We start from the raw sequence: 14,830 nt of genomic DNA, 5'->3' as shown, positions 1-14,830 counted from the left end.
CGGTGGGCAAGCAGCCAAGCCCAGGCCAGGGGTTCAGAGCAATGCGGAGAGTGAGACTTTGCAGTTGATGGGCTTATTTTTTGAGGGAGGAAAAGGGTGGCAAATTTAAGCACATGATACCAATGTCACCTGGAAGAGGAGGAGAATCCTGGGGGTGTACCTGTGCGATGGCCGCTCAGAGCCAGCGGTAAAGCAGGACTGTTACGTGGCATGCTGCTCTAGGCATGTGCATAAGTAGACTGAGTCATTCCTTTTCTGTTTTTCAGTCTATCTTCCTTTATTTTTGTCTTGATTTTCCTGAGCATTTACAGAACTCTGTGTCAGAGGTGGAGCACCTAGCTCGGAGGAGATGAAGTGAAAGACCACTAAGAAGGGAGTTGAAACCGCTGGACTCTTACTTGGGCTGAGTGGCTAACTCACTGAGTAACCCATTACCTCCATGGGCTTCAGACTCTTCAGATATGAAAGAGGAGTTGGGACCAGATGAGACCAAGTTTCCCTCCAACTCTGATTCTAGAACAGGCCCGTGTCACGGAGAGAAGAGCATCTCACAGCAACCAGGTACGAGGCTAGTAAGGGCAGGCACTGGTGGCACACACAGGAGCTGGCCCAAACCTCTGCGTGAGGTTGCCTTGCTCCCAGGGAGCAGACCCTGCTGGAACTGGAGCAGAGCGAGATGTGAGTTTTATGTTTTGATCCTGGCTACCCACCCCTGCCATCCCAGCGACTGGCTCTCTTTGGTGAGTGGCGTCTGAAAGAGGAAGCCCGGTAGTTAACTCAGGGCAAGTAAGTCTGCAGGGGATCTCAGACTGTCTGGGGAAAACCCTGAAGAAAATGCGAGTGGGTAGCCCCCACCCACCCACCTCCTCCTGACACCCTTGGGCCTCCTGTCTTTGCAGGAGTGATTGGCGGGGAGGAGGAGAGGGCTCCCTGCGCAGGGGCCTTAGCCTGACTGTTTCTCCTCTTGAGTATTTCTAGAATAGAGAGCGGTGGGAACCACCCAAGTAAAGTCCCAGAGACTGTAGCACTGACGCACAGGAAAGCCTCAGTGGGCGGAGAAATGCAAATCCCCTGCTGACGATGGGCGTCAGCGGCTTTGTCCGGGCGGCTGAGAAGGGCGGTTCTGACTGGACTTGAGCACCGCCTGGGACCTGGTGCTGAGGGAGCCAGGTAAGGAGCTGTCCGCACCTTGTGTTGCTTCTCCGGAGGAGCGCGACCAGGAACATGCTTAGGCGGGATGCCGCTGCGGCTTGGCTCTTCGCGTGGGGGTGTGACAGTCACTTCATTTTAACCTGAGGATGGGTCATTTTTAAAAGCATCCGGCTCCATGATTCAGAGACGCGCTCTGGCGCAGGTCTCCCGGCGAGGCTCGGGGCTCTGCCCGCCGAACCTGTCGGCGGGTCGGAGAGCGGCGGCCGGCGCGGAGGTGTGTCCTCGCGGGGCGCTGGAGGAGAGCCCCTCTTCACTTCCTCAGCCCGCTTCTCTGAGCTGTAATGTCTGACATCAGACTGCGTACCTGGGTTTCAGAAAGAAAGCCCGCAGCTCGGTTTTGATGAGAGCAGGGCACTTAGGGCAAAAGCCACAACTTGGCGAGCGCCGGGTCACAGAGCCAAATGGGCACTGTCGACTAACCAGACAGTGGAACAAGATGACCCTTTACAGGGATCTTCTAGGGCCAGGCATTCAAAGAGAGTAGACAGGCACTCAGTTTTCAAAAGAAATGTTCCACAGTTTTCTTGGGATGGGAGAATTAGCCCTTATGAGAGTGAATGCCGGGAAAGGTACTGAAGGATGTCTGAAGGCCTTTCTAGCGGCTGCAGCAGAGAAGAATGTCCTGGGACTGTGCACCTCATCCTCCCCCTTTTCAGCCTTGAGCTCAGCTTCCTGAAGGTGGTCTCAGGTCCTAGAAGTGATCTATCTAACTTTAGAATAGGCTCAGTACAGGTAATCCTTAATTAGAAAACACATTTTCATCCAAATCATGGCAACCATTTAATAATAGCAATTAGCATTGTGATTGCTACTTTTTTCAGCTCATATTCTCTCATCATTAACTAGAATAAATTGATAGGGATATAACAGAACAATAGCAGTGTGGGAACAAATATCCCAATTTCGTGTGGAAAATATATATACCACCAGCATCAGGAAAGACAACTGTGTGTGTCAGGAGACCTCAGGTTAACCCTCAAGACCGTGCGTCTTTGGTAGCAGTCATTTCACCTACTTGTCCCTCAGATGTCTTTCATTTTTCAAGTTGGGGTGATAATTACTATCCACCTGCCCTATTTACACCATCGGGCTTTTTAAGAAGCACTTATTGAGCATTTACAATATGCCTAGGGTTTGTATGTGTAAATATAAATGCATTATAGGCTCTCAGAAATAAAAAGTGGTATGAAAACAAAACTATTTCTTTTCCCAGTTGCTTCCTTTTAGCAAAACATGGGCAATAATCTTCTTCTATACATTTAGATCAGGAGAAAGGTGCTCAAAAATGGTTCCACTTGACATTTGAAGAATAGGTGTGTATGAAATATATGAAATTTAGTATCATGATGTCCTGTGGGCAAAAGGAAATCTTAACGTACCTGTGAGATAGGTTGAAATACTATGGTGATAAATCAAGTAAAAGCTTTTTCTTTGATGTTGAATTGTAGACAAAACAATAAAAACTTTGACTTTGGAAAAAGTAAAATACTGTAACTTCAAGAAGATGTCATATTAATTTCTGTGAGTCAGGAAATGTCTAAACCTTCTAAATTGGTTACATGGGGGAAACATACTTGTTTTATGACAGGCTTCTAAATACATATCAGGTGTGGCTTTTTTCTCAGATAACTTGAGGGTTTAACCACTGTGAGATACACATTGGAGACTAATTGGAAGTAGACTTTGAAAACTTTTCCCAGCTGCAGTGGATCATCACAGAGAGAAACAAAAATGTTTATTAGTTCAGAGATATTTTGGACTGAAAAAATTTGAGCCCACAAAATGCACACATTTAAGCTAAGACTGAATTAGACCAAAGTCTGGAAACATAAGGCTGACTCTAGAAGCCAGACAAATCTGAAATAAAGAAAAAAATACTGGGCAAGATTCTTCATATAAAAGAAAATTTTCTTGAGTGTTCCTCATACAGAATCTAAAAAAAAAATCCAGAAACAAAATCAAAATATAGTAACAAACTGATGGTTGCCAGAGGGTGGAGGGGGGATGGTGGAACAGGAGAAATAAGTAAAGGGGATGAAGAGGTACAAACATCCTGGTATTAAATAAGTCATGGGATGAAAGATACAGCATGGGAAATATAATCAAGAATATTGTAATAACCTCTATATGGAGACAGATAGTAATTACACTTCTCAAGGTGAGCATTTTGTATTGTATACAAACATTGAATCACTGTGTTATATGCCAGAAATTAATATTGTATGCTAACTATACTTCAATAACAAATGGTTAATTTTTGATTATGTGAATCTCACCACAATAATAAAAATAAAGATGGTGCTAAAAAAAATCCCTTAAGACAGCTTTGTATAGTTGAGTACATTATTTGCCTTTAAGTTGTTCAAAGTCTAATAGTGTAGCAGGGAGCAAGGGACAGGGAAGTAGCTTGTTAAGAGCACAAAATTAATGTGGACACAGTTGGGTGGGGAGAAGAGAAGGGTGTTCTAGAGATCGTAGAACAGGAGTTCTGGTAGAGCAAAGAAGGACGTGGTTTGGGGACAGAGAAAGAATCCTTTCTTCTTCATTAGGAATGACTTAGGAAAAAGCTGAAAAGAATTGCATATCTTTCTGTCGAAATCATTTTCTCTTTTCTGTTTTAATTGGGGGTAAGAGAAATTTTTCTCCAGTTAATTAATAGACATTGTCTTTGTTTGACATCTAAGAAAAAAGAAAACATGTATCACAGTTGTTATTTAATATCATTTTAAAAGTCTGATTTTACCTCTTCTTTTGTAGCATGTCTCAGTGGAATCAAGTCCAGCAGTTAGAAATCAAATTTTTGGAGCAGGTAGATCAATTCTACGATGACAACTTCCCTATGGAAATTCGACATCTCTTGGCCCAGTGGATTGAAAATCAAGACTGGTACGGTCAAACATTATTGTGCTTTCCCTAGAAGCTGGTGTATAGATGCTTTATGCTCTAGCCATATGGATTTATCCTGTGGCCCACTTTTGACTCAGGAGATGCATTCTCTTCAAGTAAAAGACTTTCTTCAAGGATCTAGAAAGCTCCCTCAAAGGAGGGGAATCATTATCCTTTCTGGTTTCATCCACAAATGAAAACTGAATGATTCTAGTGCTTTGTTTTTTTGTAAGCCAAAACCCCAACAACTTGCTAAATATTAAAAAGACAAGAAGTAAATCTATGTTTATAACAGTTGTTTATCACAGACTCAATGTAAATAAATATTTTTTTTAGTCAATATATTTGCATTCTTTAAAGCTCTATCACATTGTACAATTAAAAATACTTTTTTGCTTTTAACAGTCATCTAACCTTTTTATTGTGATAAAATATATGTAAAATTTACCATTTTAACCAGTTGTAGGTATACAGATTATGGCATTAAGTATATTTACATTGTTGTGCAACTATCACTAACTTCCATCTCCAGAATTTTTTTATCCTCCCAAACTGAAATTCTGTACTCATTAAATAATAACCCTTCATTCTCTCCACACCAGCCCCTGGCAACCACGATTCTATTTTCTTTTTCTAAATTTGACTACATATTTCATATAAGTGTAATCACACAGTGTTTATGTTTTTGTGACTGACTTTTTTTACTTAGCATATTTTTTCAAGGTTCATTCATGTAGCATATCATCAGAATTTCTTTCCTTTTTAAGTCTGAATAATATTCTGTTGTCTGTATATAAATGCCACATTTTCTTTACCTATTCATCCATCAATAAACCTTTGAGTTGTTTCTACCTTTTGGTTATTGTGAATAAAACTGGTATGAACATTGATTTACAATATCTGCTCAAGTCCCTGTTTTCAGTTTTTTTGAATATCTACCCAGAGGTGGAGTTGCTGTGTGTAATTGTATGTTTGTATTTTGAGGACTCTCCATCTTGCTTTTCAGTGGCAGTACCATTTTCCATTCCCACCGGCAATGTACAAGAGTGCCAATTTTCCACATCCTCACCAACACATTATTTTGTGTTTCCAACAATAGCCATCCTAATAAAATCTGAAATGGTTTCTTGTGTTTTGATTTGCATTTTCCTAATGATTAGTGATGTTGAATATACTTTCATGTGTGCAATTTAATTTTTAAAAACCTTTAAATGTTTATCACTGTGGAATCTATCACCTTAAAATTAGTATGGTTAAAAAATAGACATTTCAATAAGCTGTTTCCTGCTGTGTAATGACACTTTTGTTTTTTAGGGAGGCGGCCTCTAACAATGAAACCATGGCAACAATTCTTCTTCAAAATTTGTTAATACAACTGGATGAACAGTTAGGTCGTGTTTCCAAAGAGAAAAACCTGCTCTTGATACACAATCTAAAAAGAATTAGGAAAGTGCTTCAGGTGAGTCTACTTTTTCAAAATATCGGGATTTATGAATTTTAAACTCAAGTAAAAAAATGAAATATGTACTCTTATAAACTAGATTTAGGAGGGAAAAACCTGAATTCACTCACCATTTTCAATTCTGGGCTCACTTTCATTTCATTACCTAGTGTTTGTTTCACATGAAGTTTTGAATCTAAAATACACTGTAAGTGGGAGTGCGTGTGTGATTTGTATGTAACTGCTTACTGGTTATGATGAAATTTGGCAACCCTGGAACAGGAATTTGAAAGGTAATATTCGTGCCTATCCCCCAGTCCTCCCTCGCCTTTGTCTCTTCTGTAAATTTAGTTAGTATTGTTCCCAAGCACAGACGGAGGCCTCACGTTTGTATGTAACCTTCTAGATTTGGTTCAGATCTCACTTCCTTCAGGAGAGTTATGTGGTGTGTGCTCTTGCCCCCATTCCAAAGATTCACCCAGCTAAGCCCATGTTTGCGTTCCCACGTCTGCAACACATCTGAACCATGTCATTTTATATCTTCTATGTGAGTGTTATTCTCCATGTTGTCTTCTTTCCCAAGCTGTAGGTTACTTGAGGCAAGGACTTTAGTAGTCAGCTTTGAATTCCCACTGTCCACTGCTGGACATATAGTATTGTGTAATGTTCATTGATTAAAGGGATGAATGAGTGACAAAAATGAAACAGGTATCTAAACAATTAAAGGTAGGCTAATATTGAGCTAACCCCAGAGGTGCTGATAGAACAAACTCTGAATGTGAACTGCTGTAATATTTACTGAGTGCCTGTATAACATGTTATTAGATACATGAAAAATATGTGTGCCTTTCTCACTGAGGTATTCATAGAATCCCAAACTTGAAATGAATACTTTTTTAGAAAATTTTACCAAGACCATAATAGAAATGTGCTTGCAGTTACTTTCACAGAGGAAGATACATATTATTTTTGCTGTTGTTGGGATTACACTGAGCCATCTTTGCCCTTGTAATCACTTACAAATTGCAAGACACTTGGTGGGGTTAGGAAGATAGTATGTGGACAACAAAACAGGAGTTTTCGCAGGATAAAGCAAACTGTCTTTAACAGAGATAAGACATTTAACCTTGGCTTCATTAACTTAGTGCTGTAATAGGTAAACCTAGTAACAGCGGCTGGCATACAGCTGCTGAAGTCAGCTGGTTTTGTATAGCCCATTACTAAGAATGGTTTTTACATTTTTAAATGGTTCAAAAGAATAAAAATAAATAAGTTTGTGACATGATGTATATGAAATTCAAATTCCTGTATTTTAGTAGAACACAGCCTTGTGCATTCATTTAGGTATTGACTGTGGCTGCTTTTGCACTGCAATGGTGTAGGTTAGTAGTTGTGACAGAGACTGTCTAGCCGTAAAAGCCCAAAATAAAAATGTGTGTATGTGTGTGTCAGGCATATTTATGTGGCCCTTTATAGGAAAGTTTGCTGATCCCTGGCCTGGAAGCAAAAGTCCTAGACATCACTTTGCTAGAGGGACACCGATGGGTAAATGTGTGATAGATGATCTTTGGAAATTCTGGCTCTCAAAATAAAACTTTGGGCAAGTCACATAATCTTTGTGAATTCCCGTATCTTTTCATATAAAGGAGGATGGTTATTATTTTCCTTTTGGGATTGTAAGGAAGACTGGAGCTTTTGTTCTGGCAAAAAAGAAAGTAGGCTTTTAATAAATGGTTCCTGTTGTTGATAGGGAAAATAGAATCTTCTTAGTGTAATCAAAGGTAAATGTATAGTCCATCTTTTTTTCTGGATGGGGATCAGATTGCAAGGGAGCACAAGAACCTTCAGTAATTCTCAGTCATGTTTCATCTTGAGCACAAACTCTTCTGCTTGTGACACTGGCCTTCCAGCCAGTTTGTGGACATTTCTCAACAAACTTCTCTGAGCTGCTCAACATCCCTGCTCCCGAAAAATAGATCTACTCCTTGTTACTGAACACTGCCAGCTCACTCTTGAATGAACCTGAGCCTTTGTCCATGACTGCCCCATGGCCAGGAGCACTCTGCCACCCCTCTTCCTCCAATCCAGGTTCCGCTCATCCCAGACGACCTGTACTCGTCCCAGTGCAGCAAGGAACCCTTCACCCCCAGCAGCCCTATTCTCGTCCTTTGCCTGGCACCATCTGCAAGACAACCAGCATCTGGCTCTTCTGGGTGGATGTGTATGAGCAGGTCACAATCTCTTTGAGGGTAAAAACCTGACCTCCTTTTGTGACCTCCCTCCTCTCTTTCATACTCAGTATGGTTCTGCTGCAAATGAGAAACTTGAAAAAAGTTTGGTTGGTTATTTTCAGTTGACAAAACACTTGCTGTTTCCTTTGTTTTATGAACCATACTTATTATATTAATTCAAAACACAGTAGAAAATAATAATGAGGAATATGGTCAACTATGGTTTTATACCTAAACAAAATTATCGTTTATGTTTCCTTTTAACCTGTCTTAGTCTCACTGTGTTTTTTTTTAAATAAGACAAGTCTTTGATAAAACAAGATCACCTTTCCCCAAAAGTGGGGGAGAAAACCAACAAATCTATCAAGACTATTGACACTATACTTATCTGGTTTGAACATTCTCATCCTCCAGGATTTTAAAAACAATCCATTTTAACTATTATAGCATAAAGAGCAAACAATAGAGCACCAAGGGAACTAAGCAGGTATAAGGTACATTTATTTTAGTTCTTTACAGAGCATCTGAGGTTTCCAGTTTCAATATTTTAATTTTCTATTTATATCACACTTACTTCTGATAAGAATTTGGAATGACTTGTTATGAAAGACAAACAAAAGCACTGAACCAAGAGTAAAGGCAAGCTCTGAGATCAGAAGCAGTGAGCACTGACATCCAGCTGGCCTTAGTCCTTTTAAGGAGAGGCAGCCTGAGGTCAAGGCCAGGGGAAAGGAATGAATCAGGTTGAACCTTGGCTCTGTGATTTATTCACTATGTGGCCCAGGGCAAGATAATTTACACTGTCTGGCCTCAGTTTCCTCAGCAGTGGGAACTGAATCACACTGGTGCATACCCCAGAGGGATGTTAGGACCATTAAAACATTTGTAAAGCATGTGATAAGGGCTTTGTTAGGATTTGCTAAAGATAAATATCTGCCCCAGATATTTCAAGAATGTTTTCCCCTGTGCTTGGACTTTTTTTTTTTTAAACCAATAGACTTTATTTTTTAGAGCAGTTATAAGGCTTACAGAAAATTGAGCAGAAAGTACAGAAAGATCCCACATACTTCCTCTCTACCCACCTCTCCCAGTTTCCCCTATTATTAAATTCTTACATGGTGTAACTTATTTGTTACAATGGATGAACCTGTAGTGATAGATTACTATTAAAGTCCAAGATTACATTAAAGTTTACTCTTTGTGTTGTGCAGTTCTATGGATTTTGACAAATACGTCATGTCCCGTATCTACCAACCCAGTTTCCAGTTTCCCTGCCCTATCTCAGCTCTGCCAGTTCACTGGTCCCTCCCTCCTTCCCTGAGCTCTGGGCAACCACTCCTCTTCTTAGGGTTTCTATAACTTTGCCTTTTCCAGAATGTCATGTAGTTGGAGTCACACAGAATGGAGACTTTTCACATTGGTTTCTTTCACTTAGTAATATGCTTTTCAGTTTCCTCCATGTCTTTTCATAACTTGATAGCTCATTTCTTCTGATCACTGAATGATAGTCTGTTGTATGGATGGACTGCAGTTTGTTGATCTATTTTTGGCAATGATGAATATGGTTGATATTAACATTCATGTGCAGATTTCTGTGTGAGTGTGAGTTTTCAACACCTTTGGGTAAATACTTGGGAACTTGATTGCTGGGTATTTTTGGATTTTCTATTGTAAACCTCTTTTCCTTGTTCACCTTCCTGTGTCTTAGACTGTTGGACTGCTATTACAAAAATACAATTGATTGGGTGGATTTTAAATAATAGACTTTCATTTCTCACAGTCTGGAGGCTGGGAAGTCCAAGACGGAGGCGCTGATATCTGATTTGGCTTCCTGGCCCACAGATGGCTGGCAGTCTTTTGACTGTAACCTCACAGGGCAGAAGAGGGAGGGAGCTCTCTAGGTTCTCTTATAAGGACACCCATCCCAATCATGAGGGCTCTGTCCTGAGGACCTAATCACCTCTCAGAGGCTCCGCCTCCTCACACCATCACATTAGGGGTTAGGATTTCAACATGAATTTGGGGAGACATTCAATCTATAACAAGCTTCATCTCTGTCTTCCCTTCTCAGCTAGAATGACTTCTTAAAATAAGTTTAAATAGTGCATTCATGATAAAAAATTGAAGCAATACAGAAAAATGCAAAGAAAATATGAAATAATAAAAAAGATACTGCATAGAAATGACCATGTCAATATTTGATGAGCATAATTCCAGACATTCATACATATATGTGTAGATAGAAGGCTGCTGGTGACATTTACATCCAGTAGTCTTTGAAGCCTCCTGTTCCCCTAATCCCACTCTGATCTCTCCCCACCCAGAGTACCTGCTAATTGAAATTTTGAATTTATCAGTCTCTTCCTTTTAGGTATAGTTTTACCACATATTTTGGCATCCCTACGCAATATGGTATATAGGTTTGCCAGTTACGAACCTTATATGAGTGGGATCACACTATATTTATTCTTCACAACTTGCTTTCTTCACTCAACATAATTACTGAAATCATCCATGTTGACATGTGTAGCAGTAGTTTCTTCATTTTCATTGTTCCATAGAATTCCATTGTGTGACTCTATCACAACTGACCCATTCTACATCAGTGGGCCCTTCGGTTATTTCCAGTATTTCTTTGCTGTTTCATCGTTGATCTGTGCGTTCTTGTGCATGCTCCTTGGTTCCACATGTACATGAAATCCTCCAAGATACAAACCTAGGAGTGGCATTGCCAAGTCATGGAGTATGTACATCTTTAACTGTACACAGATAATATGTAGATCATGCCAAATTGTATTCCAAAATTGTATATCAGTTTCACTCCCAGCAGAGTAAGAGTTCTGGCTCCATATCTGTTGATTTTTGAGATCTACATATTGAAGTCTTTTTCTGTGACTGTGATTTATCACTTCTAAGCCAGAAGTTTTTGCTTTATATATTTGTTACTCTGTTGTGAGGATCACAGATACAAAATAATATTGGTGACATAAGCTTTAAAAAAAACAATACAAAATTTCCTATTTTGACCCACTCACTGATTATTTTTTCATCTTGTAATTTTATTGTATGACTTTCTATTTGTTACCATTTGCTAACTGGTAACTTTTCATACTTTCTGTATCACGTTGTACTGGGTATGTCTTTTATAAATAGCAAATAGCAAATCTTATTCAGTCAGCAAATATTTAATGAGCTCCTGCATTATCGATCCACACTTTAAACACTGAGAATATGACTGGAAGAAGTCATGAAGCTTACAGTCTAAGAAATTCACACCTCCTATGTTTTGTTTTTTAATGTGTAGGAACTTCTATGGCTTTAATAGAAAAAATCTCCATCAGTTAGAAAGCTTTGTTCAGGGCTTTGGTGTTAACTCTGTGGTTAATAATCCCCCCACTTACAGAGCATTCTTCACCCACGAGCGTAATGACTCTATCGGTGAGAGTTTTAAACTTGGTCGGTGAGGGGGTGCAATCAAGTGTGACCCACGCCTCCCATGTTCTGTTCTCTGCATCGCCATGGCCTCCTCCTCAGACATCATTCAGTTTGCCTGAACAGAAATACATACTTGAGCTGAAAGCTCCTCGAAAGTTGAGCAAATGGTGGGTTTCTTCCTGCCCGGTCTATACAAATCCTATTGTCGGTCTAAGTATCAGGGGAAGTGAAATTTTTAACATGAGAAGGAGGAGGACTAGAAACACATGTTTGCAATACTGAGAAAAGAAGCTGAATTAACTAAAAACCCACTCTGAATCTGTTTACATCTTACCCTGTAACTCATGCTGCTTTCTCCGTTCACTCCTCTTCCTTCCCCTCTGCACCACACACAAAGAGAAGTGAAGAGATGACCTCAACCTATGACCTGAAAAGAGTCTGGTGGAGCCACTGTGTGTTCCCTCGGAAGAGCTAAAAGAGGGCCAATCGCTTATGTCATTTTGCCACAAATGGGCAGCAGCCACTTTGTCATTCTCTTCAGTTATTTCCCCAAGTCAGTACATATCCCCCAAATCTGTTCTTCTCTGGGATAATTACCTGATGCCAATGTCACAACATTTATATTTCATGGGCTCAGGGAGCTGCTTACTGTACCATTTAAGATAAAATGTGAATTCCTTGTCAAAATTTTGTTTGCTGCATTAATGTGGGACAGCCAACAGAAGGAGGTGGTGTGCATCACACTAAACTGGAATCCAGTGTGAGCAACTCAAGATCCCACCCACCTGAAATTTCATTCATAATCATTTTGCACCTTTTTTCCCAAACTTTTATCTCATCCAAGCCTGCCTGGACTGCTTACTCTCTAACCATTTATTACTTGAGACCATAATGACTTGTCCTTTCCCTGATTGGGATTCTCCTTGAAGTTAATGTCAGAGTCCAGAGATTCTTTATACAATAATTACTTCGTTTATAGTGTACATGTTTTTATTCCAAATGGCATTTGAATTTATTGAAGTAGAACTAACAGAACTTGTTTTGGGGTATATTGGGTACCTTCTTCGTAGATGTTTATTGATTAAATATAGCTATATAACTTCCTGCAGATCAAGATGTAGAATATTTGTTGCACCCAAAAAGCTCTCCCATTCTTCTTCCAGTCAACACCACTTGAAAAGATAACTGTTTTGCTACTGTAGATCTGTTTGGACTGTTTTGAACTTCCTATGAATGAAATTTTACAGAACTTCTCTTCATTCTATATTAGTAAGATTTATCCATTTTGTTATTTGTAGCTGTAGTTTTATTTATTTGATTTTTTAAATTATAGCTTAGTATTCAACTATATGAAGATGCCACAAGTTATTTGTTCATTCTTCTGTGGATGGAAACTTAAGACTATTTCCAGTTTTTGAACATTATGAATATAACTGTTATGAATATTACTCTTTGTATCTTTTAGTAGATATATACACTCATTTCTTCTGAGCATATTCCCTGAGGTAGAATTGGGTCATGGGTATTACAGATGTTTAGATTTAGGAGAGATGGTACTCACACCTTTCCACAGTCGTACTAATGTATAGTGCTATGGCAGTGTATGAGAGCTCAGTTGCTCTATTTTCTTGCCAACACATGCTATTGTCTTTTTCATTTTAGTTATTTTAGTGTGCGCATGGTGGTACCTAATTGTAATTTTAATTGCACCCTTAAGTGATTAAAAATGTTGAGAATATTATGCCTGGTGACTCTTTTGATATCTTCTTTTTTAAGTAATAACTGTTGTTTTGCCCATTTGAAAACTTTTATTGGTTTGTAGTTCTTTATATATTCAGAATGAGTCCTTTGTCAGATACATCTATTACAAATATCTTTTGTGTGGCCTTTTCAGTCTCCTCTAAATGGTGTATCTTTTAATAAAGAGAAGTTCTTAATTTTAATGAGGTCAAATTTTTTCAAAAATTTTTTTAATCATTACTGCCCTTTGTGTTCTGTATAAGAAAACTGCTTGCTGTAGATCATAAAAAAAATTCTTCTAGGTTTCCTCTGAGACCTCTATTTTATTATTTTAACTTTTCAAATTTAGGATTATGATCTGTATGAAATTCTTTTTTGCGTCCGGTGTGAGGTAGGGTTCAAGGCAAACTTTTTTTATATGGATATCTAATTGACCCAGAACCATTTATTTAAATGAGCATCACTTCTTCACTGCAGGGCAGTGGTGTTTTGTCATGAATCGGGTGACTTGTATTTATGTGCATCTCAAAATACTGAGCTCTTTGTCTCTCTTTTTACCAACACTACATTTCAGCTAGTTACTGTGGATTTGCAAGAACTCCTGATAATATGGTAGTAAAAGTCCAGAAACTTTGTCCTTTTTCAGAATTGTCTTTATTTTTCTAAATCCATTGAATTTTCATATACATAGCAAATCTAGCTTCTTAATTTCCTTAAATAAGCCTGCTGGGATTTTCACTGAAATTGTATTGAAATCTATAGATCATTGGGAGGAACTGGTATCTTAATAATATCGAGTCTTCCAATCCATGAACATGAAACATCCATGTTTTTAAAAAATCAATAGCATTGACTACAATTTCCAACCTGTGATACATTCTGTTATTTTTTCCCTCCTTTCCTCCCCCTTCCCCTCCCCTTTCCTTCTGTTGGTTTCCCGTTACATTGATTTCATTATCTGTTAATGTGTCATAACCTGAAGTTTTAAAAACTCTGTTCTAGGACATACCTAGAAGGGGAATTGATGGCAGATGAACATTGTCTACATTAGTAGATACTAATACAGCTCTCCAAAGAGGTTTAATCAATTTCTTTTTCAAACAACAGGTATATAAGAGTTCTGATTTTTAGTACCTCCTTATGAATACTTGTCATTGTTTTTAGACTTAAATTTTTACTAACTGATGGTTGGGAAATGGATATCCTTACTGTCGCAAATTGACTTTCTCTGCCATTCAAATTGAGCAACTCCTTATGTCTATGACTTAATAAGGTTTTTTTGGTGTGTGTAGATTAGAGATATAATTTTGCTTTGTTTTCTACATAAGTAGCCAATTATTCCAGCACCTTGTATTGAATAATTCATCATAATCCCAACAATTTGTAGTTTGTCCATTTTTCCTATACAATTATATATCAATTTTCCCTATATGCTCAGATCTGTTAGGTCTTGCTATCCTATTTCATTGATCTGTTTGTCTATTCCCCTGCACAAATATCACACTCTTAATTGCTGTGGCCTTAAGCTAAATCATGATATTTGAGAGGACCAAACCACCTATTTTATTCTTCAAAATTTCTGGTTAGTTTTGGTTTTGGTATATTCTGGTTATTATTTATTTCTGGGTTATTTTTTGTCCTTTTTTCTTCCATATGTATTTTAGAGTCAGTGTTTTGCATTTTATGAAAGTTTCTGTTGGGCTTTTTATTGAAATGTTGAAATTGAATTTATATATTAATTTGAGGAGACTTGATATTTTTATGATATGGACTCTTTCCTTCAATGTACATGGTATATCACTACATTTATTCAAGTCTTCTATGTGTTTCAGTGCTGTTTCTAACCCTTTTCCATAAAGTTATAGCATATATTTCCTTACATTTA

At 38.5% G+C, this 14,830-nt stretch overlaps 1 protein-coding gene across 4 annotated transcripts in view; it reads left to right on the top strand.

Annotated features, from left to right (window-relative positions):
- The first annotated feature begins 1,042 nt into the window (after window positions 1-1,042).
- STAT4 (signal transducer and activator of transcription 4) overlaps window positions 1,043-14,830 on the top strand; it is a 97,976-nt gene continuing 84,188 nt past the window's right edge. For 3 of the 4 annotated variants that reach the window (XM_037009126.2, XM_037009125.2, XM_037009127.2), the window contains exons 1-3: window positions 1,043-1,170; window positions 3,970-4,098; window positions 5,413-5,557. In XM_037009126.2, the coding sequence (XP_036865021.1) occupies window positions 3,971-4,098; window positions 5,413-5,557 (273 nt within the window). In that variant the 5' untranslated portion in view covers window positions 1,043-1,170; window position 3,970. The remainder of the gene's footprint in view (window positions 1,171-3,969; window positions 4,099-5,412; window positions 5,558-14,830) is intronic. The other variant, XM_037009124.2, reaches the window with a different exon arrangement.

This window comes from Manis javanica, chromosome 12 (assembly GCF_040802235.1).
Source record: "Manis javanica isolate MJ-LG chromosome 12, MJ_LKY, whole genome shotgun sequence".
NCBI classification, from domain to species: domain Eukaryota; kingdom Metazoa; phylum Chordata; class Mammalia; order Pholidota; family Manidae; genus Manis; species Manis javanica.
This window is presented reverse-complemented; position numbering and strand designations above follow the sequence as displayed.